Genomic DNA, 27,912 nt, shown 5'->3' with positions numbered 1-27,912 from the left:
GTCGGTCTTTGCGTCATAGAACGCAGACGCGGCCTCAAATGTTCCTCTGGGTCAGTGCGGACTAAAAGCGAGAGTGAATCCTCGAGAGGCATCGCTGCGCCTTCCGACTGAGTATGTCAGAGCGAACTGGGTAAGGACAGCTGAAATGGATATTCAGGCAAACTGCTCAACTCTTTGGATATAACTCTTACGATTCCTATTTGCACTTTTTCAAAATCACATTAGCCTACTTGCGTATTTTGCAAGATGACGTACAATATGTAACCTTGATCCTGTCTCACAGAAGGAGGATGATGCAGATTCACCTATAGGTAGGTGTGTGTGTGTGTGTAAACATATCCTACAGAGTGACAGGAAGGTAGCCTAGGTATAGGGATTGAGGTTGTGCAAAGTGGAACCTATGCTTTTTTATCAACACAGACAGCTAGCAAGATTCATACCAATAGTGAAACACAAAGCATAATAACAACCTATATTTCCTCTGTGTGAAGTCAGCATTGTGTTGATGAGAGAGGCGGAGGGGCACTTGCCACTTAAAAATGTATGCACAGCATCACATTTTGGTATTGCAAGAATGTAAAACATTTTCATAAACACTAACCAGTCGAAAATATCAGCAATTATGCTTCCTTATTCATTCCCTCATGAAAACAGAGGGTGGGGAGTAGACTGGCAGAGAGAGAGAGAATAATGATTAAAATTCTAAATTATTCTGATACAGAATACTAGGCCTACGTGTACTGATTCACACCACACGGTCCACCCCTATCCTACACACAACAATGCCAAATAATAATGCTATAAAAAAAAGTTAAATGTCACTGAGGAAGGAAACACAAAGTGCAAAGTGTGTCACAAAGCACTGGTAGCACATGGCAGCCAACTGAGACACCACAGCCAGAAGGGTCACAGTGTACCACAGACCAGAGGGAATCACTAGTAAAAGTGTGTGTGTGTATTTTTAATCAGCTGATTGAATGAACTGCAAGAGTGTGTGTGTTCTGTGTGCATTAGATTATTACCAGGTCTGGAGCTGGGCAAAGCTGCAATCCTTCCAACAACAACAAAAATCATTCTTACTAATCCCCATAATCTAATGCGCTTATTAGCTGTCAGCGAAGAGATGGACATGACAAAGGGAGAGGCCAGAAAACTGCTCACTTAATTGCCCACACTTCATTTTGAATACACACATACATCATATGTGCCGTAGACACAGGAAAGGCCCACTACAATCCCATTATACATTTGGGTGCCCAGAACAAGTTTCCTGCTGCAACAGATGGCTAGGAGGGAGGTGGCATTTGAGGGTTGATGTAGTTCCAACTTCCAACCTCCAGCCGTCATGCTTTCATTACAGTTTTTCTCAGTCGCTTTGGTGCTTTTCTCAGATCAGAATGAAAATTCTCATAACTATTAGTTCAACCTCCACAACATTTAGTCATTTGTGCCCATCATAGTAGCAATTTCTCCTTCCTCTGAACAAATTGCAAATGCTGTTGAACATGTATCAGTTGCTTTGTCATGTCAGTCAAAATGAACTATACTTATGGATGCTGAATAGTCGTTCCCAATAAAACTAATAGTCTTCATTTCATTGCTTGAGTCATTACATACAAAATGGTGAACTAGTTATCAGATTCTGTCACAATGCTGTAGAATTGCAAAGAGCACAGTAAAACTGTGAAACGTACATATTAAGTGTCTTGTATTCACTTACTCCCCTAACTACAGCAATTTGTAACTTTACTGTAGTTTTCAAATGGCTGTACAAGCACTGTATAGTGCTGTCTTGAGCATTTTCAGGTAGTGTCACCGAGTTCTGGCCTTTTTTTGCATGGGAAAACACTGAGAGCATAAACTGTCGTAATGAAAACATGACAAAGCCATTTGACTATCTTGTTCATAAACGATGGTGTCAAGACTTCTCATTTTGATGACACTGGCGGTTTCATTGACACAAATACTTGCTTTTGAGGAATGGACTATACATTTTGAGCAAGTGACATGCTTTTGCAGGTTATCCACTAGGTTTTGCAGTTGACACTAATTGTTTTGAGAAATGCACTAACTGCTGTGCAAATGTTAATAGTGATGTGAGAAAAGCACAAAAGCGACTGAGAAAAACTGTAACTACAGACACTCATTTCAAACAGCACAATGGACGAAACGGGTTATCCACGACAAGCAAAGACCAACAGGAAAAATACACCTGGGCAGTGAGTCCACATGACCCATCCATCCCTTTCAGACCAGTCCATCTCCCCCAGAGGACATTACCCCAACTTAACAAACATCCCATCTATCTACCGGTATCTATATAATGGGAAAAAGAACAAAGCATGTGAGAGAGAAACAGAGAGAGAAACAGAGGGAGAGAGGAAAGTTTCCAAATGCCTCTCTAGAGTCTTTACAAAGGATCTGTCAGCTTTTGATGACATCAAGGTGCCCTAGGAGCGGATATGGTGCTCTACAGGAGTGTGTCTGTGTGTGTGTGTGTGTCTGTGTGTGTGTGTCTCTGTGTACAACCAGTGAAGTCAGTTGAGGTCGGAGAAAACATTTTATAGTCCTCTGCTCTTGGCGGAGGATTGGCGGGAGACAGATGCTGGCCCATGTGCGTCTGTCTTTATGACGCTATCGCCATGGCGCACATTTGCTGGGTAGGGATCCGGAGCTGCTAATTTCGGAGAGTTGGAAAGATCCCTGCCCGGCTTTCATCAACGCGACCCAAATGCATAAATCTGTGGTGCACTGACACTGCGACACATACAAATCCTGGTGTCAAAGCTGTCTGTACTCACTCACCAAACTGTTCCTATGGCAACCTTTACAACCTTATGCATCACTGCCATCTTGTGGAAGGCACGTGTACATGACATGCAATAACCAATGAAGGAGAAGTTCCCCTCACCTGTGGTAAAACCACCCTTACAAAAAATAACATTACTGTTAGAATTGCCATTTTCTGAGCATCAAAACTGCAGTTATGGAGAAATGATTTGCCATTCATATGCAAGAAATGTATTGCCCTGCACTTTACTGCAGTAATGCAATATTTTGGACATGGCAATGTAGTTTCCGCAGTATAACTGCAGTTTTTTGTCCCATAACTGCAGTTATTTTTTGTAACGGCTATATAGCATACATAAAAAAAGGTATGGTTGGTATATGTCAGTAAACTACTCCGTAAATAACCTACTGAGGAAAGCCTGTAGATAGGACACACTGACAGGCTACAGATAGGCTACTTGAGGACACGAGCATGAGGACCTCACTGTGAAAACGATAGCACCTGCCGACTGTTTGGGCTTGAACAGAGGCTCTTGCACAAACCAGGACTGTGCCCCTGTTAAATCATAAAGAAAACGACAGGGGCACAATGTCATACGTATAATCAGATTGAAACAAACAGAGAGACAAAAGACAAAGTAAAGACAAGATCAATTGAACCTAAACATAAAACACTGGGGCATCTAGACATTTGAAATGAAGTGCTCAGTTTTACATTATGTTTACACCAGACACACACACAACCCGCAGTTTAAGGTATTCCTAGAAAGAGTTATAGTCACATTTCCGTCACGGTTCTGTAACTTGAGCTGTAAAAAGTCATACTTACAAAAAGTAGCCTAGAAACAATCACTCTTCTTAGAACTGGAATCATTAGTATTCAGCATGCAAATGACACATATTGGCTTGAAATGATTCACAGCCCGTAAGGTGACAGGAGGGGTTTGATAACTTTGATCCATTGGAGTTTCAATACTGAGTTTATAACTCACCCTTGGGTGTACTGAAACGGAGTTTGGAGAAGCATACAAAAAGACATCTCTTAAATACCAGTGATCTGCTTTAGCTACACCAGACATTTTACAAGAGTTCTACCAGACATAATAAGAGTTGTACACACTCTAGTCCTCTCTGTCTATTTAAGGTATCGTTCCACAAACAACTTTACAAGATCTTTTATTTGATCAGTGAAATAAAACACAGGTCTTAATAATATAGTTATATATTTATTCATACATACAGATTCATTTATATCCGTTAATTGTAAAAAAAAAAAAAGAAAAAAGAAAAGAAAACCAAAAAAAAAAATGAAAAAGTAAAAGGAGAAGATTTACGGTAATTATAACAACTACAGTCATTGTCAAAATTGAATTTGCTTTTACCTCCGTAGGGTCGTGACTACTCAGGATACACTTCTTCGGGTCACCATAAATGTCCCCACCCACCACCCTCCCTCAAGAACACACACACGCGCGCGCACGCACGCGCCGTCACACGCACTGTCACACGCACCAAGTGTCCTTGGCCTGGGTCAGAACACTCAACACCAGCAGACTTCTTCAGATGCATCCCATGCCCACCCGCCCCAACCCCCCACAACACAACTCCTCCATCCAAAATGGCCGCTTTTAACATTTACACAAAGAACCAAAAACACCAGGTTGCCAGGAGACAGATGGGTCTGAGGTCAGAATAAAAGCTGCTTGGACAAACACAAAATCAGACACCACACCATTTGCAAAAGAATATTAAAAACTTAAAAAACAAACGAGAGGGGCGCTGTATGTGTGCGTGTGTTCTCTCTCGGCTTGTGACAGTGTGTGTGTGCATTAGTTTGCTTCTATGCTCACATGTGCGTCTTTGCATCAGTATATGACAAGGCAAGCGTGAGAGCCAGCATGTAGTAGGAGCCTGAAAGAAACGAAAGCTTTAGTGTTTCTCTGTCTCTGTGTGTATGTGTGTGTGTGTGTCTGTCTGTCTGGGTGTCGACACAAGGGCATGGGGCTTTAAAAATGGTGTGTGAGCGAAGTTGTTTTTTTTTGAGAAAGTGCAATTGTCATGCATTATTTGACATAAAAATCCACACGAGTTTTTTTAACTGTCCATCAGTTTCCAGAAAGTGTCAAGAGAATCATCTTGAATAAAGTTTTTTTTTTTTTTGTACATTTCCACAAAACCCGCAAGAGTTCACATCCACCCGGATTCCAACTTGTGTTTTAGTTTTCAGTCCACTGATAAAATCCCACACGCAATCTCACACGGTTGTGAAGCACTAACAGAGAAAGGGGTGGCAAGCACTCCTCTCTGGGGACGACGGAGCTGTAAATGAACCATACAGGGTGTCAAGGTAGACTGAACAAAGACAAACAGGCCGACACACAGACACGGACACTTCAGTTAACCAACTGTAATCCACCGAGAGTGGGAACAACAGACACGACTGACAAAATGAACCCAAAAAAACAAACCAACCAATCAACTAAAGAACATTAGATCCATGGAAGAGAAGGTGGGGTGGGGTGTGGGAAAGACCAGGGAGGGAGAGTGGACTGCAGTCAAGGCAGCATATCCCAATCTCCCTCTAATGTTTGTGAGAGAGTGTGTGTGTATGTGTGATTGAGTGAGCGAGCGGGCTGTTGTGGGAGGGTACGTGTGGGTGCGTGAAAGTGACTGGGTTGAGTAGGTTTCACTTTCAGCGCAAGTTCCACCGTGCCGCCCCTCCCTCTCCCCTTGTCCAATGATCTCCGCCAAAGTCCTTGCCACTGATTCCAGTTTGCTCCAGTTGGAGAGTCCAGCACTATACTGGGATTTCACAGCGTCCAAAGGGGCTTTGGGAAAAAAAGAGGAAGGGACTACATGTCACCACATGCGCAGATAGACACACACACACACACACACACACACACACACACACACCACACACCCCCTCTGTCAAATAGGTCCTCTCCTTATGCGGATCGTGGTTGCAAAGTTTCAACGTTCAGACAAAAAAAAAAAGAAAAAAAAAAAGACGTAAAACCTTAATGGAGCAAAAAGAAAAAGAAACAAAACGATTGTTTTTTTCCCATGATCAGTTGTTTTTGCCCTCTTATGTTTGTATCCATGACAACCGTGATGGATGTCCGATTCTTGTTATAGTTACTCATTCATTATTTATGTATGTGTTTATTTATTTATTTGCTTTTTTCATCATTATTCTGTTGTAATCATCATCATCATCATCATCATGAGTCTTGTTGGTTCGGGTAAAGTCTCCAAAGATCCAAGTGTGAGGATGTGCGAGCTGGTTTTTTTTTTTTTTTTGCCAGACAAGATCCTCATCTGTGTAGACACACATAAACAAACACATTTCTCTACTCAGATCCAGTGTGTGCAAACGTGCTCCTGTGTGTGTGTGTGTGTGTGTGTGTGTGTGTGTGTGTGTGTGTGTGTGTGTGTGTGTGTCAGTGTATGTGTCGATTTGAATGTGTTTGTTTGTGTGTGCTGTCTTGAAGTTCAGTTCAGAGTTCATTTTTGTCCTCCTGCCATCTTGAAGTTCTTCTCTTTGCCGTCATCTGATTAGCTAGTCATGGGGTCTTAAGCCCCTCCCTCCCAGCGCCTCCGTATATAGGTGTAGATTTTAAAAAACTAAATCCGTAACATCATGCATCTTTTGGCATCTTTTTGCGAGGTCCCTCGTCCAAGTCACAACGCTTTAGAAAAATAGTCAACTTTCTTTCTTCAGAAGAACCACACAGCCTCTGAATTTGATGGAGACAGAGAGTGTGAGAGAGCGAGAGAGCCAGAGAAGGGCTGGGGGCATGGAGAGTGGTGCCATATGTGCAACTGCATGTCTTTTAAACTAGGAATACTATACAGCATGAGAAGGTGTTGAAGTGTTTGTGTGTGTGTGTGTGTGTGTGTGTGTAGGGATGTGTGCCAGTGTCCAGCGGACTGATGCGTGTCCATAATGGAGCTGGAAGGGCTTGAAGTAACATGTCGGTTTGAGGGCAGTGTCTTACAGTGACTAGACAAAACACATCCAGATAAGTATGTGGAGACTGTGTGTGTGTCTGGGTGTATGCATGTGCATGTGTGTGTGTGTGTGTGTGTGTGTGTAGAATAACAAAGTTAGAAGGCAGTTTAGTCGCTGTAAACGACACCAGGGCTGCGTTCAGGAGGTGAAAACATGTCAAACATGACCCCCCATCTTCTCTCCATGCATTGCTGTGCAGAGGTAGTGCTCAACTGATTCACAGATTCACACTGATGACATTTCGGGAATTCTGGGGTTGCCTAAAGCTGTGGTTCAGTGGTTTCTTCGGAGTAACATAAACCCATCAACGTCATTTAATTTGGGGGTTCCACTAGAACAGGAAGGCCCATAGTAACAGCTGACAGATCAGCATATACTACGTAGTGGGTAGATAGGTCAAGTTCCGTAATCACAAAATAATGTTGCCACTCAACACCAACCATTTTGTTTTTTTCTCTAGAAAGGCCCGATTAGGACTGCACTCATTTTAAAAGAAGCACGCTTCATACATGGTTGGATTGGGCTTACTCCATGTGAAAGTGGTTTGGGTGGTTGGGTCGGGTGGCCCGCGTGTCTGTGTGGCCACCCAGTGCAGTGGTTTATGGGTAATCTGATTAGGGTGGATCACGGCCGGTGTGTTTGAGGCTGGCCAAGCCTTCAGGACTCGCTGAGGAAGCCCTCAAGAAAGTAGCCACTGATCATGAACGCAGCCCTGGAAGAGCAGGAATGTAGTGGCGTTGCAGTTACTGTGTGTGTGTGTGTGTGTGTGTGTGTATGTGTGTGTGTGTGTGTGTGTGTGTGTGTGTGTGTGTGTGTGTGTGTGTGCGCAGATGTGTGCACAGAAGGTCTGCATTTACTGTGCAGGTCTGTACTGGTCTGGAGTGTGTTTGTGTGTGTGTGTTTGTGTGTGTACTGTATATATAAAAGTGGTACTCTCTTTCTTTCTCTCTCTCTCTCTCTCTCTGTAGCCATCTGTTTTGCTCACAGCAGCTTCTTCAGGGGCACGGCGCCACGTGCACCTGGGTTCAGGGGTCAGGTAATCCTGGTGCAGTGGTTGTCGTGGTAACATCATAGCAGGATGCAGCAGCGGCAAAATCTCTGACGGCTGCCGCCGACTGATGGAGGTGGAGTCACAGGAGCGAAGTAGGCGTGCACTTTAATATTGGGCAGGTGAGTCTGCAAAGAGAAGGGGAGAGAGATTTACACTATGTGTGTGTGTGTGTGTGAGTGTAGACTTTGGCAAAGACATCTGGGGTAGGTGAGGATAATCTGTTGGCAGCTTGAGAGTGTGATGCATCAGTGTGAATCGAGTCTGTTTGAATACGTATGTCTGTGTTTGTGTGTGTGTGTGTGTGTTTGTGGTCTGTTTACATATCTGGCACTGGCATATGTTTGCATCATTTTCACACTCCATACTGCATGATCCGTTGGCAGCCTTTTGGCTCAGAAAGCTTCAGGTTGTATCGAGCAGGCCTGTGTATGCCATTTATTCACACATATGCATGTGTACAGTTAGATACGATATGTACGTGTGTGCACTGTGCAGGGGTGTGTGTGTGTGTGTGTGTGTGTGCACTCACTCTCAAGCGCTTGATGCCGGCGCGTGTGATCTGTTGGCAGTCGTACAGCTCGATGCGGTCCAGGCTATGGCAGGTCTTCAGGTGCTCCAGCGAGGCGTCTGTGATCAGAGGGCAGTTGTCCAGCTCGATCACCTCCAGTCGGTCGTGGGCGCACGGCCCGCTGCCCAGGTGCCTTATGCCGTCGTCTGTGATCAGCTCACAGTGGGAGAGACTCTGAGGGGCGTCACGTAGGCACACATGGGGCCGGACACACACACCGAGCCGGACACATAGAGCACAGCCATTAGTGTGGGGGTGGGCACAAGATCAATACACTAGTCAAACTAGTACATGTTACTCATATCTCCTGAACTCAGATCAACAACATCCCAAAGATGAAATGCAACCAAGTAGGCTATAATAAAACAATTAAAAGAGCTTTCCATACTCACCAAAACCTGAAGACGAGGGCAGTGGATTGACAGCTGTATGAGTGTCCCATCTGTGATCTACGGGAGTGAGAGGGAGGAGGATGAGACAGTAGAGAGTGAGATGAACTTCCACACCTATTTCACCTGCTTAGATTGGCACCTGCTACTTCCTAGCACCTCTATGATTTTCACTGAGAGGGCTTTCAGCATATTGAACAAGACTTCATTGTGACTTCTCATATACTCAAATCATCCATCATTATTGTGACTTCTCCTATACTCAAATCATCCATCATTACTGTTTAAGGTGCAATGTTTCCCATCCATTGCTTATTTGTGGCGGCCCACCACAATATCAACATTGACCACCGCACAATGATTTTCCAGGTTGCACTAAATTGTGCTTAAATCTGGTTAGCATCATAACCACGCTGTGCTAATTTGTTTAAAGCTGTTGCATTCAAGTTAATTATGCAAACCAAACACCACAAATGGAATTGAATTCTCTGGGAAACACTGAGGTGTTTAGTTTTTTAGGAATCACCGGAGCAGATAAGAATGTGAAACAGGCTTGGCTTTGTCCAGAAAACTTCTTTGCTCATTTGTATAACTATAGTATGTGTACAAGTTGGGCTATGGGTTGGTTTCTCAGTAGTCCCTTTTTGGTCTGCTTACCTGCACACATTCCTCCAAGTCCATCTTCTCCAGCTCATGACAGTTCTGCAGGGGACGGGAGAATCATTCACGTTTGACAACATCATTAATCAGCTCATATTAGCTCATTTTCTTGAATTTCCCCTGGGGATCAATAAAGTATCTATCTATCTATCTATCTATCTATCTATCTATCTATCTATCTATCTATCTATATCACCTGTCTGAGCCTCCATACACTGTAGGCCTTGATTCTGCACATGGTAGGAGGCTACATTAGGTGGTATGTGTGAGAGAGTGAGGGTGAGAGTGAGAGTGTGAGAGACTGTGTGTAAACTCACCCGTGCTAGTGTGGTGAAGCCCACATCTGTGAGCTGGGAGCAGCGAGCCACTTCTAGTATTCTGAAGAGGAGAGAGAAAGAAGAAAAGAGAGAGAGAACAAACAAGAAAGACAACAAAGGGCATGAGAATAGAAGACCAGAAGGTATTCGAGGTTAACAGGTGGAATGAGCTGTGATGAGTGCCGGCTGGGCTGGGCTGGGCTGGGCTGGGCTGTGGTGCGGTGTAGTGGCCCTGTGTGTGTGTGTGTGTTTGTGTGTGTGTGTGGGGGGGTCAGTCTGTCTGTGTGTGTGTGTCTGGGATACTGGTGTACCTGAGGCGCGGGCAGTTCTGTCCCAGCGCGTTGAGGATGGCGTCTGTGATGTTTGCACAGCCAGACACACACAGGGACTGCAAGCGATGACACCCTCGACAAATTGTGATCAGGCCTTCGTCTGTGATCTGCTACTCACACGCACACAACACAATGGAGAAAGAGTGTGAGAGAGACACAGAGTGAGAGAGAGAGAGAGAGAGAGAGAGAGAGAGAGAGAGAAATACAAAAGAGAAGAGGTAGGGGAGGGAAAAAGAAGGGGATTGGGAGGTGTCAGGGAAAAAGCAAAAAGATTCATGTGTTGCCCAGCTTGACTTCACACAACATTAACTATGTAGGTTACACAGGGAAGGGAAAAAACAGCTTTCCCTCAAATGTTCCTGCCTTGCCTTTTCTCCTAGTCTGCCCCCTCTTCAAACCCCACCATCATCCCTGCCTTGCCTTTTCTCCTAGTCTGCCCCCTCTTCAAACCCCACCATCATCCCAGCATCCTCATTGAATAATTATGTGGAGAGTAGGTGTGTGGGGAATGTTTATACATTTTGTCTGTAATTACATTTGAATATTTAAACATCATTAAAGATTTAAATGCAGGTCTTCAAGCTGAGTTTGTGTCAGGTCTGCAGTACACATGTCAGCCTGAAAGTGTCAAAAATAGCTAGACTGGCGATAGAAGCCCTGTGTAATTTGATTAAGCCCTGTGTAATTTGATTAAGACTGCAGTTTGGTGTTTGGGTGCATCTCACTGTAACAAATGGTTGTGGCTGCTGTTTATGAGATCACATCTGCACACTTAACAAAATGCATATTTCAACCTAGTTTTGATGTCTCTATACAGCCAAACTGCAGGCTTGATGCAGGGAAGAGAAATGGCAAATCCATAGGTGTAGCCCTGCATCTAACCTGCCATGGATAGCAGATTATGAGACTGAAATTGATGTGATGTTTATAAAAAAAAAAAAAAAAAAAAGAGTGTTTCAAAATCACTACACAACTACTATGGTCTGTAAAAAAGGTAAAATGAAAGAAACAAATCTCATTATGTGCATCATATCATTTCCATAAAAGCAGCGTCACCACTGCAACTCCAACGGCTGTATCTTACTCCATACTCCACATACAAATCAGAAGACCAGGGCTCGAATTATCTTTTTGTCTTTGATGGGGTCTCTCTATTTCATAAAAAAGTTGGCACATCCGGTGCATAGCCTATAGGCGGTACAAATAGCCTAGGCGCGAGTGGCGCTTTTGCGCAGTATGTGCATGGTAGGCCCTAGGCTATAACTTGACACACACACACACACCAGACAGATATTTTTCATAGAAATCGATTCCTTTTAATTAATTTCAACATATGATTGATTGCAATAGTCCATATTTCATTTCAATTTCACAATACAAAGAAATAGACTAAACGATTTAGTCGGAGTGCCATTCTCAATTTCACAACGTAACTCATTTGAACCAGACCACCGTCTCAGATAGGCTATCCTCAGTGTCAAACATAATAATGCATGTAGTCTTTAACTTATACACAGGGAAAATACACTAACTGGCAGAAATTAATAAAGCCATTGCAGCCAAACTATGTTCTAGTATTATAGGCTATTGTACACATTACTGTACACACCTGGGTGTTCAGTCGTCTCGTGTGTGGAAATAAATAAACAAACAATTTTGGAATTTGCACTGAGATGTTGTCGGGTAGCCATTAAATATTCTGGCATCAGAGATTGCTAACAGATGTTTCAAAATATCTGGGAACTTTCCGGAGCTCTAAATGGCAGAGGATAGCTACAGATCAATTCACACAATCATTGAAGTAGGCTGTATTATGGGCCATAATGTATGACTTTGTCAATAAACATAGAAGAGGCGAAGCGCAAGTTCAATAGCAAACAGGACTTTTTCAGCACATATCCAAACCATGAAGGCTATCCCAATGAACGCCTGTGTAAATACACAAAACACTCGCATCAAAGCAGGGTGAGTTCTTCGGACTTGCGAGTGCGGTCAAAATCGATCGTATGCGGTTTGCACATAGTCTAGTGGTGTGGTGGTAAAGTGCAGTCATACTGCGTTCAAGAGCGTAGGGTAGGTCTACGTCCAGTAGTAGCATATATTTTAATTTAACGTCTTTAATGGTAAGAGATGGCGCAGGGATGGATAATGAGCGTTGTTTAAGATTAAATTACAATGCCAGACACCTTCAGATATGAGAGACCCCCTCAGATTTTTGACTTGTTTTTTTGTTGTTTTCATGGGAGCCAGTCCTCATTCTAAGGGAGCTCGGCTCCCTCTGGCTCCCACGTAATTCGAGCACTGCAGAAGACGCCAATCCTATATCTGTCCCTTGATTTCCATTGGTTGATATACAGCAAATCTTAATGGCTGCACTACCATACATGTCCTGCCCCTGCACCATATCCTCCTCCTCTTATCACTTAGTAAGGTTCCACTGTTTACTGATGGGAGCTATTCATTGGTGGGTCTGCCATACTGCACATACAGTTGTGTAAGCTTTTATCATTCAACCCAGTGTGACCCAACCTAACCTTGACCTTTTATGTTTCCCCCTTTTATTGTGCCCTCACATGTTGTAACAACATTGCCGTAAATCAGGTCTAGAACAGCAGGTCATAGGACATACCGGTGTGTTTGGAATCGTCTGCATTTCATCCCTTCAGACTAGACCGAGATGTGAAGACACTTGTTTTCACATCTGTTTTCCTTTCAGATTTTTTTTACACCGAGTCGTGTTCATTCTTATTAACACTATTAACACATCATTCAAGGGCAATTTGCAAGTCAAGTCTGAAGTCTATTTGTATGTGATTCAAGTCCAATATTTCTGCCTGTTTCTTTATGCATCTCCCTGTATAGGGCCAGTTTCCAATACATGGATTGAACATAGTCCTAGGCTAAAGCCTTTTTTTAAAGGAAATTCCAACTGAAGTTCTCTTCAAGTCTAGGACAATGCTTACTCCATATACAGGAAACCAGCCCATAGTGTTTGTGTGGTGGCAGGTCTTACCGAACATGTTTGCAGGTTGAGTGTGACCAGTTCTGGACAGTGAGCTCCGATGTGCTTCAGAGCCTCGTCTTCCAGCTGGACACAGGAACAGGAAGGACAGAGAGAAATAATATGAACACGGAGGGACAAAAAGCACAGACAACAAAGAGAGAGAGAGAGAGAGAGAGAGAGAGAGAGAGAGAGAGAGAGAGAGAGAGAGAGAGAGAGAGAGAGAGAGAGAGAGAGAGAGAGAAGGGGGAGTTTTCAGAATTGCAATTAGATACAAATCTCCTCAGAGCCAAATTGCCATTCATATTGCCCCACCCACATGAAGTCAATGTATAACACAATCATGACAGCTCGTGGGCCCTAATTTCAAGACAGTGACGATGAGCTAATTCAATCCACCATGTATCAGATCATTCCCAGAGTAAAACTGGAAAGCCAGCTCACACATTCACACACACATGCATTCATTAACAGGAGACTAGGCTTGAATTTCAGTCAAAGCATGAAGATAATAACGAGTAATTAATCAGAACTCATTTTGGGAAAGACATTATAATGTTGGCCATTTTAGTACCCTGACATAACAGGCTTGGATTTAGGGCTGTAATACTAAAATGCCAACTGAAAGCAACTATGTTTCTCTGCTGCTACTGAGATGGTTCCTCAAAGCTGTGCTGTAGAGGTACCTGAGTGCAGCCTTTGAGGAAGAGGCCTTTGAGTCCAGGGCAGCATCGCACCAGGGCCTGTATCCCGTCCTTAGTGACCTGGTCACACCAGGAAATGTTCAACTGCTCCAACTGAGGACATCCCTCACTGTAGTCAGACACAGACATTGATCACTCCATCTCAGAGAGATATATTTGGACAGTTTGTGTGTTTGTATATTTGTGTGTGTGTGTGTGTGTGTGTGTGTGTGTGTAACAGCAGGCAGCAGACTGGAATATGCACAGTGCTAATGGCACTGTACTTCATGTGGTCAATATGCTGTTTTTTGGTAGTGGAACAGAAATAACTACGAGACAATGGCCACTGAAGATCTGATGTACAGAGGGGGGTGTTAATAGACATGTGTGTCCAGTGCACGGAGAATCTCACCTAAGTGCTTTCAGTGACAAGTTGGTGATTGAGGTACAGGAGGCAAGATCCAGGTGCTTCAGTTTGGGACAGAACTTACTCAGACTATTACATGTACTGTACAGAGAGAAAAAGAGAGAGCGAGAGAGAGAGAGAAAGAAAGAAAGAAAGAAAGAAAGAAAGAAAGAGAGAGAGGGCGAGAGAGAGAGAGAGAGAGAGAGAAAGAAAGAAAGAAAGAAAGAAAGGAGAGAGAGAGAGAGAGAGAGAGAGAGAGAGAGAGAAAGAAAGAAAGAAAGAAAGAAAGAAAGAAAGAAAGAAAGAAAGGAGAGAGCGAGAGGGCAAGAAGTACAGAAGAGATTGAGAGAAACAAACAGAGAACCACAGTGGTTAAGACAAATGCCATCCCACCAATCCATTTCCAGGTAGAGCGAATTAAAACACACATCACACACCTGTCAGTGATCTTGGTGCAGCCATTGAGACTGAGCAGCTCGATGTTTCTGCAATTCTGTGCAAAAGTTCTACAAGTAAAAAGCACACAAGTACTTTAGGTTATGAGAGTAGATCCCAATTTGGGCTACACTTCTATTGCTCAAAGCAGCATTTTCATTCCGTTCTCTGCTTCATGAGTGATTTACCCAGTGGGGACTAAGAAAGACCTGAGGAGAGCTGAGGAACTTCAATAACAATGACTAAGGGTTTCCTTTTGAGCTCTGTGCCTTCGGCTTGTCTTCTTTTCTGCTGGTTTCTGCCTGCCTCTCGCTCCCCCAGTCGGTCTCCCGTTCTACCTGTCTCTACAGTCTCACCTGAGTGCACTGTCTCCGACGCCCAGACACCCTCGGAGACTCAGCTTTCGCAGAAACCCCCCACACCGCTTCGAGATGTTCTCCACTACACGGCCCTGCAACAAATCCACAAACAAAGCAGTCAAGAACAATAAATAATTAATACGAATTATAAGAAAATATTCTGGACACAGGAAGCAGCACAACCAGGAAACACTGACAGAAATAATGATGGATAAGAAAAACGGTGTAATTGAGTTCTGTGTGTTTGGAGGTGTGTGTGTGTGTGTGGGGGTGTGGTGGTGGTGGTGGTGGGGTTCTCTGACCTCAATGTCCCTCTGGAAGTCAAAGAGGTCAATGCGCTGCCAGTTACTGCCATCCAGAGCCAACACGTTCCACGACTAACAGAGAGAGAGAGGGAGAGTGTGTACGAGTTCATCATAGGACACACACAGTATGACACTCACCACGAGACTGACAAAGATCAACAACACCCTCTCACAGACTCACTCACACCACCACCCCTCACCCCCCACGCACACACACACACACTCACTTCAAACATTATACACACAAGGTGTGTTCTTACAACCATGACAATATCCCCAATACAAACACAATAAATATATTACGGTCCTAAAGTATCTCCTTCTGACAAACCACACTGTGTTGAATTGACGTAACCCCAAATAGCTGACATTTATTGCACCCCAGAAGATATTGTTATTGTTGGATAGATACTAAAGACCAGCTGAAGATAATTGGACCACTACTAAAAATGACACAATATGCTATATGTCAAGATATGTACCCAGAGGAAAACTACTGAGCTGAACCTCATCATCCATCGTGTTATTGGTTTAACACTAGCTGTGGGCTTCCATGCTTTTGACTTACCCGGGAAACTTGTGCACACCGACACAGCGTCACCACATCCAGGAAAGAGAAAATTCTGGAAAACGGACCATAATAGATCAGCATCGCTGGTTTCCATAGACATCCAGTATGGATAGTCAAGGATTCTGAATAAGTAATTGAGCAGGGGGGACAGAGAAAAAGATGGCATGTGCTAGTGTGTGTCTGTGTTTGTTTCTTATGTTTGAGCATCTGTGCCTACCAGTGACTGAGTGCTGGTGTAGGTCAAACATGGCTGCCATTGGGGGCCTTTTTGGTCAAGTGTAAATCAGGCCCATGTGCCACAGCTAAGGTCCCCACAGCGTCAGCACCCAGTGTCCCACTATCTCCATAGTCGAGGCCCAGGCTTGAGTTACGGCCTTCGTTTTTTGTTTGCTCAGGGCCTCCAGGCCGCTCTCCTCACAGTCAATTTCAGTGTTTTATATGCCATGGCAGCTACCATCCGGACTACATAATAAACTCCCAAAGAGGTGTGTGTGTGTGTGTGTGTGTTTGTGTGTGTGTGAGAGTGAGCATGTGTCTAGAGGTGGGAAAGGATTAAGAGACAGAGAGATGCATGGTGAGTAGTCAGAAAAGGAGACATTGCCCCTGGCATGTTCCATTGATCCGGTCCCTGTGTCAACTAAATTTGAATCCTTTTCGGACAAAGACAGATAATGTAACAGGTGTGTGTGTGTGTGTGACAGATAATTTAACAAAAACTGCTCTACCACAAGAACACCACTGTGTGTGTATGTGAGTCTTCTACATATACAAAAGCAGCGGAGTGTGTGAGAAAGTCATGGTGACCTAGGCAAGTGGGCAACCTAAGAAGCCCTCAGTAGTGCACAGGGAGCCACTCACCTAAGCAACAGCTCCTTGGGCAGCTTCTTATTGATCACAGCCTCATCGCTGTTTGAGAACATCTGAGGGGAGATGGAAAACATTGACTCAATCAACACAGTTCAGGCACTGTACAAACCTCAGGCTCACACTGAGGAGTCTGTTGTTCATAGCCAACCGTCAAAATGTGTGTGTTTGTGTGTGTGTGTGTGTGTGTGTGTTTTTGTGTGTGTTTGTGTTTGTGATTGTGTGTGTAATATAAATGGTATTGTTTTCGTAAACAGTGACTGATAGCAACAATGTGTCATAGGGTTCACACAGGGTCAGCGTTAGACCACAATCACAGAGCAGCTGGAGGAGGAAGGAGGGGGTGGAGGGAAGAGAGAGGGGAAGAGAAAATGAGAGAGAAAGAATGGAGAGACCTGACATGAGGAGAGTGAGGCTGATAAAGAGGATGGCATTACAGAAAGGCAGGCAGGGCACTGTGAGGACATGGCTGAACCAGAGGGTGTGTGTGTGTGTGTGTGTGTGTGTGTGTGTGTGTGTGTGTGTGTGTGTGTGTGTGTGGTGTGGGGGGGAGGGTGAAGAGACAGTGACAAACCATCACTCATTAAAGTCATGGAGAGGTCATTTTTATGAGGTCCTTTTTTGTAGTGTTAGAGCTCATGTATGAGGACAGAAAATGTTATATGTGTTGTCCATGGAGAAAGACAAGGGAAATCAGAAAGACCGACAGACATATGGAAACTGTATCATATAATAATCTATCTTTGAGATGATTTACTGCTGTACCCTTTACTATGTGACAAGTCTGTCAAGTATGCAGTTGAAATGTTTAATGTAGACATACTGAGCTGTGCAATAAGGCGGAGGAGCCTCAGATGGAAAAACATATCCTTGTCCTTAACATTTTAATAAGCCCAAAATCCATAGAGGGTGTACCGTGATCTAGGTGTAACATGGGCATAGTATTATATCCAAACCAATCTACAACTTTGGGGAAACCTTAATCATGCTACAGGTTCAGGCAGTCCTGACAGACTCTTACACCTCTGACCCCCAGACAACTGACATATCTATCTACACAGGTGATGGGTGGAAGGGGGAAGGGGCAAAGATTCGACAACAAACCGGAAATTTCCTCAACTGTTATATTTACATTCAGTTGTGTAGCCCAGTCACCACCCTTAGCTGAATACAGTGGGGCAATACACTTATTCAGCATCTGGGATCGCTGAGACATGAATCCACCACCACTGCAACCAGCATGTGCTACCCATTAGAGGGGAAAGGTCATTGCTAAAAGCAGCATCATAGCAAAGTATGACTTTACTTTTTTCTATAAAGCAGTTAAAGTGTTTAATGCAGAGAGGGGGGCTTTTCTGTGTGTGATGTGTGCAAACATGACTAAATTATTGTAACACGTCAGATGATGTCAACTGACTCATTAAACATAATATCTCCGGAGAAACACCTAGAACCACACAGATACCCTTAAGTAGGTAATAATGTCATTCAACACTTTGCAGAATGCAGACATAATATTGGTAGCCATAATAATGGTAGGCTACCACCACAGGCACTTGTGCTGGCTAAGTCCTCAGAGGTAGGCTACCATCCTTGTTTTGTCTACCACATGATCACATGCCTGTCATCCGTCAGATGATTACACAATCCACTGGACATTGGGTCAATAGTACATTAGTCCTCTACAGTGCACCATAGTGGGGCGACAGCGAGGCGCGCGCACGCACACACGCTCACTCCTTCACATAAACATAGACCATGCCATCACAGCAACCGTGTGTAAATCATGAGCCGATACTGGAACTGGATGGTCACTAGCTTTCTAATTTCGGGCATTTTTAATGTGCCAATTAACATGCACGGGTCGATGCTACTCATCCCACTCAAAATGTGGGACCTTCGCCAAAGCCAATCAGCATTGGTCATGCTCTGTATATTTTCTGTAGGCTACTGATATATAAGAGGTAGTCACATCTAAAGGCTTGTGACAAAACCATGCGTTCATGGCAACAGTTAGGCTACTTAGGTGTGGATCGCACTGTCAATGCTACTGGTTATTCGCATTTGGTATGTTGCTTCGCTACGTGCCGGCCGTCCAGACAACCACTGCGTCGGCTTGTCGCGAAGGCATACCATAACAACTCTCTCAGCCTAGTCCAAATGTTGTAAGCCTAAAGCCCACATTTCGTCAATACCATCATTGTTGTCATACGAGTTTTGATGATGCCAAATCGATGCAGTAGGCTAAACAAGCGTTTGTTGTTGATTCGACATTTTCGTCGACCTCCGTGGAGAATAACATTGCATAGCTAAACCAATGCAATAAATGACTGGCATGCAAATGAACGATTTCCCCCAGACGAAATTCTATTAACGCCCATTGTTATTGGCTAATAAGGCACTGATCACGTATCAGGCGCAGCTGTCGGGTTCCAGGCCAGAAGGTAGGCTAAGGCCTGGATCTGCGATGCCGTCAGCTGTTGCACCGTTAAAAATAAATAAAACCACGCAAATCCCACGCCGCCTAGCTAGGGATTAAACAACAACCCAGCTCTCTGTGAAGGGTACACATAGCATAGCAATGCCACGGTCACAACACACAGCTCCCCCCCCATCAAAACAGTAAGGGAGAGACATTCATATGCTTAAACGCAATATCGTCCGAATGGTGCCATTCTTCACAAGAGGATAGCCTAGGCTACAGCGACGCAAAGTTTTGCCGTGTTCAATGCAAATCAACCGTCTTCGAAAACACACCCAGAATGTCAACATTGTCTTTAACCACTTTCATGTTACTTTCCTCGTAAATTAACAAATAACCGAAGAAATCACTCGATTCTCTCGTTGAAAAATAAAACAATTGGTAGTTAAAACTGGGGCCGTGTCGTGGGCTACTGGCCGAGTTTGTTGCAGTGGCAGCCGCAGGGCCCTGCAGACGCAGCGGCCATAAGCGCCCACACCAGTCCCATGATTAGACACAACCGCCCCTGTCCCCAAATCCGCCAGATTAGCCTATTCAGCGAGAGAAAGAAAGATGCAGCAGGCCCGAATGTTGCAGTCTGGCTATACTAGACAGTGTCAAGGAAGACATTTCGTTTCAGATTTATCTGTACGCTATTGTCTTTGTTTTGATGGCACAAAGAGGACGAAACATTGCCTTTGAACATTTCCTATCAAAGCTCAATGATTAAAGATGTCGAATAGCCCTCTATCACAGCCTATTCGACATCACTATACTAACTCGTATGTGTAGGCTACAAAAGCGTTTCTCGCATTTCATGATACGAAAACAACAGAATAGCCTATTTGACCTAATCCTTAACGCTGACTGCGGAAGCTGACAAACTCAGTAGCCTAACCCAGTAGCCGTCTATAGCTTACGTAGCTAGGATAATAACAATGCGAGATCATCAAGAAACCCACATAGAAACTCGCCAAACGTTCCATACATTTCAATGTTGACGTTTAAATGAACTGTCAATCATTTTCAATTAGCCTAATGATAAAAATACTCACCTCAAACCGACTCCGCGAGACCCCGTTCACCTCCTTACCCATCGCGAACGGTGGTTTTGCCCGACTCGAGCGGGGAGGATAACGAATCCGTTGTTAAAAGAACAGAAATATGTCGGTGTCCGTGCTTTCCTTGTCAACCCTATCCAAACCAATCATACTACTGTTGTGTAGGTAGCCGTGGATGTGTGATTCATTGTTTTCAGGGTGAAGCTAACGCGCTAGCTTTCTGTAGGCTAGAAGCCGATGCAGCCCGAACCATAGACAAGTCTGGTTCTTATCTCTCTTCTAGCTGTGTCTCCCCCCTCCTCCGTCCTCCCCCCCTTATCTAAAAGCGCATTTGACTATTTATTTGTCCGCAATTGCACTTTAAAACAAATGTCGCCAGACAGGCATAATCTAAGAGTTTCAACTTTTAATTAATCTAGGCTACTGTTTTTTATATATATATAAAAAAAAAATATTTCAACTGTGCCATTCGACTGGCATTTTGAAACATTTGATATGACGTTTTTACAGGCTAGACCATATAGGCCCTTGAACTATAGGCTATTCTGATTTAAATCGATTTGTTTTTTGAATAACCTAATACATTTGCAACCATGAAGCTTACGCCACACAAAAATCCACATCGGGCCTAGTAAACATGAGGCCTGACTAAGCTATCCTAACTCATTGACTGTAGCATGTGTGTAGGCTATGTATATGTGTGGCCTGCTGATGTAGGGTTGCCTAACATGTAACCAGACGTCAAAACGTAACCTGTTAAACACTGTTTTCTTTAACCTAGTCCGAATAGGCCTCCATCCGCTATCATAGGCCTATTAGGACATATATATATTTTAGCTATTATATTATATCTTATTTTATTCGAAACGAGGTCTGGCAATCTGAATCATGTAGGGTGGCCATGGCCTCTACAAATTGCTCTACTTTTTGGGAAGCAACATTCGGATACAACTTTTGTCTCGCTCGCGTGAAACCTGCACTTCCGCCTGCACTTAACACCGCCTCCAGAGCGTATTTGTCCAATCAAGAGATTGTTATTCTGACGTCATTAAAGCGGGAAAAAGAAGCGTGGTCTACGGATTCGAGATCATTTGATGAATATGCTTCAAACTGCCAGCCTAATGTGTATTTTTAAACCAAGTTTAAGTTGATTTTGAGACACTGATAGTCTGTCAGGCTAAACTATTACAAATATTTTTACAGGACCCATGTTTGTGTCAAAGCAATGAAGCTAAATCACAGTCTTGTGGGCCTCATACAATGTCCATTCATTTTTAATTTTTTTTTAAATATGTTAAATTATTTATAATTCAGACTGCAGCGTTGTGGGCCTTTAGTCTAGTCTACTTTGCCAAGCAGATCTAAAGTAATAAATGAAACCGTAGTGACAGTGGGGAGCTGCTTTGAATGCTGAAATTCTACATATTGATCTTTAGCCTTTTCCATAGAGAAGAAATCGAATCAAAATGCTGGCCTATGCCATAGGCCTTATTTGTCAACACAATCGTGGGTTTATAGACCTAGTAGTCCTATTAATATCATATAATGATGAATTAGCCCCTCACTGTAGCTTACTTGCTGACATTTGCTGTGTAGGGTGGGTGGTTATCCTCACTTATAGCCTGATGACTGATTCACAGTTAAGGAATAGAATAGACCAGTGGTCCCCAAACTACGGCCCGCCACCTCATTTTGGGTGGCCCCCCAAAACATGTCCGTGGTATATAGCATCTGGCCCGCATGGGAGTAGGCTACTTCAGTTTGGGGACGTGCGCACATCCAAATTAAGGTGCAGGAGCCAAAAGTCCAAGATCCAGTAACAAAGAAGGTCCGCACACTTGCTCTCCGTTTATTTTCTTTTATTTGATTTCAATCCCCATACCCATGCCGCATGGGAGTACGACATCGTCAAACTATAACCTCCGTAATTTCCCCCATTCATTCTCTATGACGAGTCTTAACAGTACACATGTAATACTCTTTTTGTCCACTGGTGGTTGTTTTGGCGCTGTTTCGCGTTTGCCATCGAACACGGAATGAAATGTAGGCCTACCTGCAAACAATGTAAGAGGCTTATGCTTACTGCATCAGTGCTCAACGTATTCTACAAGTTTATCAATAGTTGTTAATAACTAACTAACTTCTATTCAAATCATATTTCTGGGACTTTCTGGGATAATTATTTCTATTTTTTATTCACTCGTTCAAATGTTCATACAAATTCACAGTTCTCATCAGGTGAGTGAAAGTGGTCATTTCAGATGATTTTGCCAGCACTTCATAAAACTCTCATAGTTTGAGAACTTCAAATTATTTGTAGGATATTCCTTGTTCACAACTTGAGCTGTGTATGCAAAGACACAGAGTTCAGAGTTCACACATTTTGAATAAAATACACTTGTGGGACTCCCTGCTAATACTTTTGGGAATGCTATTTTTTATTAGTATTATTTCATTTGAGCTACATTTTACACTGATATGGCATGATTGCAATATAAACACAGCTAACAATGGTATTAAATTGCAGTCGCCTATGATTAAATGTAATGGAATATTCAACTAAGGTAGACTGCTGTTGTTCACAGCACTAAGCTATTTATGGTTACTAATATACTCCGAGTCTCTGGCCCTCTCTTAGAGCCAGGCATAGTGAGGTGGCCCTCGGAAGAAAAAGTTTGGGGACCACTGGAATAGACCAATTGTGTCAAGAAAGTGGTTGGATGAGTTTAATGGCAAAACTATCCTCATAGAATTTTGACTAACATTTTTTGCAGACCAATGTTTTTGAAAAGCCTATAATAGCCTAATATAAGTGAGTAAACGTTAACATCATTGTCCTACTATGCTATGCTTCTAATGTATACTTTGATCTGCTATGGATGTCCACTGTAAATGACTGCAATGAAGCCACACAAATGTGGGTTATTAAAAGGTAGTTATAAAGCTTATAATAAATAGGGCTATCTTGGCTATCTTTTAGCTAGGCTATAAACAAATGTCAAATGATACATTATGTCAATGATAAATTAATTATTACTTTTATCATCACACAATCATACAGAGGTATTAAAACACTGTAGCCTACACAATGTAGCCTATAGCTTATAACAAAAAAATAGAATGATGCAAAAAAAAAGTTTTCTAAAATAATTTAGAAATAAAAATATTTAGAAATGTTTTGATTCAATGTAATTGTCTATCATCAGATGATACCTACATCATCAAATGCAGCATATGCTAAATCACAATACAATTTTAGTACCATTGCATCTTATGTTAGCTGTGTGAGTTGCGCAGTAAGATGCGCACGAAATTCCTAGCCGTCGCCTTCGTTTGTACGACACTACTCTGCGACGAAAGGATGCTCAGGAAAATATGGATGTTGCCAGTACTTGCTAACTATTTTGTTGTACATAGCGTTCTTTCTTAAAACTGCCATCTGTCGTACAGCGTTTCATCAGATCATCACAGATGAAGACAAATGAAGGTGAAATCTACAGTTGTGATTCCATTCTTAGGCACTGTTGTATCTTTTTTTAACTTAGCCGACTAGATTAGCCGCGACACCACAGGCTCGCTAGCTAACTAACTTTAGCTAAGCTGGTGTAATATTAACAACCCATCGTAACGTATTGTGGTAACGTTACCACGCTGCTCTTCAGTTTCTTGAATGAAGCTGTATGTATGAATTCTGTTAAAGATAATGCGTGTTCTTCGATTGGTTACTAGAGTATTATTCCTGAACAGGTTTTTTCCCCAGAATGGCGGAAGGTAACGTACTGAGCTAGCTACGTAGCAACAACAGCAGCTAACATATAGGCAGCGTTAAAGTTAGCTAACGTGATCCCGCTTGGCTCTGTGGGTCTCCACGCGCAATTGATCACGGGATGCATTGCAGGTCTGTGTAACTTCACCACTTAAAAAACACTAGTTGTAATAATTAGAAGTAAATGTCAGACACACGTTATCAATGATGTAGTATGTGCGCAAATCCTTAAGTGGGCAAAGACAGTTGTGGCAAAAGAAGTCGATTCTTGAGTAGGCAAATGATGAGAAATTGGTAAAATCTCCAATCTGATCTTGCAATTTAGCTTTTTAGTCGTTTTATTACATATGGCAAAAACTTAAAGTATGTTTCGGCAGGGGAATGGTGTGGTCATGATATTATTTTCACAATAAAAGTAATACAAATGTATACGTCGGTAGCGTTTTCTTTTACCTTGGTGGAATGCAACTGGATGACATTGGTTTGTGTTAGAAAGTTTGTCACAGTGACTAACATAAGAGTTGCACATAGTACATTCTTTCAGGCCCTTATCAGGTGAGCAGAAGCAACTGCGATCCATGGGCGGGATTCGAGGTTCACATCGGATAGGCTGTCGCTGAGTTACCTGATGGAGTGACAGCTCTCATGGCAAAGACATGAGATACTAGATTACAGTGCACCGTTCTGAACTGGTGTTTTCCACTTTAAACAACATGCTGGACCTGGATGGATTCTGTACAACGAAGAATCTTCTTAACCTCAGGAAGGGCCAGCGACGGTATCTTTTTGCCCACTATTAAATGTCAGTGACGAGGCAGTTAAGCAACCTGAATTTCCCTGCTGTTGAAGCCGATGACACAGGACAGACCCGCTCTGTGTAGCTTAGCTCTATGAGCGTAGCTCCTCCTACCGGAGGAGTTTCTAAGGAATCGGTTACTCAAGTTCCCATAATACTAGGCACAATGGCCGCTCTAGCTTGGTCGTAGAACGGGGGCTGTGGATGTTTTGAAATCCATTAACATCGCCCTTAAACTAGGCCGGGTTGCTGCCCAGAGCCACGAAAAATAAACTGGAACATATTCTGCACATGAATATATGATAATTTCTAACCAATATCAAAACTGCAAAGAGATAAACTGGCATATTAAAGCGAACATGTAAACAGTAGCTACCAACGGGGTCAAGTTTTTTTTTTAGTTTGTGGGAAAATATTGCCCATTGATAACGGACTATACTTATTTCTGAAGTCAAGGGCAGTGAAATTGTGGATCTAAAATAACTTATTCATTGCCATGTGTCGGGCAAGGATAGCCAGCTTAATGGGCGACTTCAATCTTTTTCCTTTTTGTTTTGACGAAAAATGCTAGCTTGCTTGCTAGCGAGCTAGTTTGATAGCATTGGCTAGCTGGCTAAATTACACACAAGGGGAGAGAATAGTAAAATAATCGTTTTGGGATTTTGTTTCAAGCTCTTAAAACATTCTTTGCGGAAAGGCAGTGTTCACCGACTTTTTGATACGAACAATTTTTTCGTATCTCAAAAGAATTGCCGCTTGACCTGACTGGAATGAGCCGGGGATAAACCTTGAGGACAACGTGGGCAGACTTGATTCGATGTTTGTTTAGTGCTTTTGATTGTACAACTTTTACCGGATGTTTTTTCTTTAAGGCATCTGTTCAGCGTTAATGTATTGTCTTCGATGCAGAGGTCCGAGCCTGGGAGAAGGACCGCTGCTGACGTGAGGCATGCCTGGATCAGACCGACAACATGGGACCAAGAGAAAGCCAGAATCCAGCAGCACTAGCGTCTCTGTGCAACCTCTGCAGCCTGCTACAAGCGCCAACAGCGGGCCTCACCAAACCTCAGGGTCGCGTCACAGCTCTGCTGCTAACATGACCAGTAAAGACGGGAAACCACAGTCCAAATCTCCGGGCTCGTCGTCTGGCTTGACTTCTAAGCACAAACGGCATAAATCATCGAAGCACGGTCGTGAGTCCTCCTCAGCGGCGTCAGGAGAGGCCACAGTTTTCACTGCGCCGAGTCCTGGGCCGCCACCTGCAGTCGGCGCCATCAAGCCTCTAGTGGAGTATGACGACATCAGCTCCGATTCCGACACCTTCTCTGATCCACCGGCCAGAGCTGAGCGGAGAGATGATGAACGTTCAGAGTCGTCGGATTACTGCAGGGGTGATAACGGGGGCGGGGCAGACGGGGCTAGAGAGAGGTCTCATAAACACCGGCATTCCCGAAAAAAATCCAAGGACCCGCATAGAGTGAGGGAGTCGGTGGACGGGGGAGGGAACTCGAAAAAGAAGAGCAGTAAGGAGCGAGACAGGGAGAGAGAGGGGAAGAGCAAAGACAAGCTCTCCTCCTCCGTGGCAGGACTGAAGAGACAGGAGGCAGGTGTCTTGAAACGCAGCGGGGAGTCTCCGTCCTCTGCAGTCCAGCCAGGGCTTAACCTGGGGAGTAGCACCTCATCGCGGAACAAAGAGGCCAGCCGGTCCAAAACCCGCAAAGACAAGCAGCACCGTGAGAGCCAGGGCAGGACCTCTTCTAAGGGGGAGCGCTCGGACAGGGGTCATCGCAAGTCCTCCAAGAGTCACAAGTCGAGCCCCAAAAGTAAGGCTTCATCCCGTAGCAGCCCGCGCCGCAGACAGCAGACTTCTGGCTCGACTTTATCTCCCAGCCCTCGAAGGGGGGACAGTCCTTTGGGAATGGGGGTCTACGGGGGAGAGGTTGAGGACATATACTCATCACGCCGTAGGGCCCAGAGCCCAAGCCCTTACCGGGAGTCAGTGAGAAGGAGCAGACAGCGCTCAGACAGCCCCTATGGGTCAAGACACAGATCCTCCAGCTATGAGAGGGATACCAGCCCTTATTCATCACGGAAACGGCTATCTGTCAGTCCCTATGGCAACCGGAGATCTTCAAGTGCAAGTCCCATGTCCAGGTGAGTGTATTGAATCACACGCACTCCCATTACAAACATACCTATCGCATTTGCACCCTTTGTACTTCACCTCCAGCAGTATAATCCATGTCTTGGCCAAATTAATTTCAACGTGCATGTGAATGTGACGTCATGTGCATAGCATATTCAACTGGTCATTTCTACTTTTTATGCCTAACCTATTATACATGTCCATGATTGCTTTAGGCCACAGCAGTGGCGAATAGGTCCTGGTTTGTGTGCCTGCTTACTGTGCACAGGCATGTAGAGATGAGGCTGATACCCAGGACACATAGGCTAGCTTTTCAAATCTAACAGTCTCTTGCCTCAGACTAGCCTCAGTCCATAGAGCAAGCCCCAGTTCCTACATAGAATAGGTCTGTTGTGCCAGTCTGCACACACAGTCTCACTTCACGGCATGCAGTGTGAAATGGCAGTTAAGTGTCTGCGCTTTCAGGCCAAGCTGACGCCAAATATGGAACAAGGCCTTGTTCATATTTTTCGTTGACCTTGATGTTGTCCAGAGGCGGCATTCACCATAAAAATGTGTTTATTGAGGTTATGCTCAACTAAAGGTAAAGAATAGGCAAGGTGGTAATAATGTGCTTACCAAGAGGGATGTAAATAGTCTACAGTGGCGTGGACCATTTGGACTGGCACAGTTTTGGTATGAATGGTATAATTTATTTTTTAAGATATATCTGACGGGTGTCTGCTCTGGTGTGTGTGTAGTACTTTTCGCCAACACTAAAGGGTGGTGGCTATTGAACACCTGATGTCACTGTACTTCCTGATCTCTCTTTGGTATGGTTTGCTTTTGGCCAGATAATTTTCACACTCCCAAAGTTATGTAGTCAATCCTTAGATGGTGTTGGTGACTTACTTTTGGCTACTTTTATTTTGGTTCTGGTTCTCACAGGCTGGTACT

General features: G+C 43.7%; 2 protein-coding genes and 1 long non-coding RNA gene across 7 annotated transcripts in view; 2 read left to right on the top strand and 1 right to left on the bottom strand.

The window, feature by feature from the left end:
• The first annotated feature begins 71 nt into the window (after positions 1 to 71).
• On the top strand, positions 72 to 7,855 carry LOC125296364. 2 transcript variants are annotated; one of them, XR_007193744.1, is made up of 3 exons: positions 72 to 130; positions 284 to 311; positions 4,181 to 4,227. It is a non-coding gene; the product is annotated as an uncharacterized LOC125296364 (long non-coding RNA). The 2 variants fall into 2 exon arrangements; XR_007193743.1 differs by lacking the exon at positions 4,181 to 4,227 and adding an exon at positions 7,774 to 7,855 and having other exon boundaries at positions 81 to 130.
• On the bottom strand, positions 7,553 to 20,545 carry fbxl20 (F-box and leucine-rich repeat protein 20). Its single transcript, XM_048246243.1, has 15 exons — positions 20,263 to 20,545; positions 16,741 to 16,802; positions 15,880 to 15,934; positions 15,309 to 15,383; positions 15,004 to 15,098; positions 14,650 to 14,718; positions 14,219 to 14,314; positions 13,810 to 13,936; positions 13,136 to 13,210; positions 10,102 to 10,232; positions 9,791 to 9,851; positions 9,471 to 9,515; positions 8,817 to 8,873; positions 8,386 to 8,598; positions 7,553 to 7,981 (listed from the first exon to the last, which is right to left on the bottom strand). The coding sequence occupies exons 1-15, from the start codon at positions 20,302 to 20,304 to the stop codon at positions 7,874 to 7,876; spliced, it is 1,311 nt and encodes a 436-aa protein (XP_048102200.1). The 5' UTR covers positions 20,305 to 20,545; the 3' UTR covers positions 7,553 to 7,873.
• A 2,984-nt stretch (positions 20,546 to 23,529) lies between these two features.
• Positions 23,530 to 27,912, top strand: part of cdk12 (cyclin-dependent kinase 12) — a 30,726-nt gene continuing 26,343 nt past the window's right edge. Inside the window, exons 1-2 of one of the 4 annotated variants that reach the window (XM_048245088.1) lie at positions 23,530 to 23,755; positions 25,740 to 26,984. In XM_048245088.1, coding sequence (XP_048101045.1) covers positions 25,780 to 26,984 — 1,205 coding nt within the window. In that variant the 5' untranslated portion in view covers positions 23,530 to 23,755; positions 25,740 to 25,779. Of the gene's footprint in view, positions 23,756 to 24,146; positions 24,167 to 24,988; positions 26,985 to 27,912 lie in introns of those variants that run through there. The other 3 variants (XM_048245090.1, XM_048245089.1, XM_048245091.1) reach the window with 3 other exon arrangements.

Source organism: Alosa alosa, chromosome 6, assembly GCF_017589495.1.
Source record: "Alosa alosa isolate M-15738 ecotype Scorff River chromosome 6, AALO_Geno_1.1, whole genome shotgun sequence".
NCBI lineage: Eukaryota > Metazoa > Chordata > Actinopteri > Clupeiformes > Clupeidae > Alosa > Alosa alosa.
Note: the sequence above shows the minus strand (reverse complement) of the source record. Positions and strands in the feature narration are given on the sequence as shown.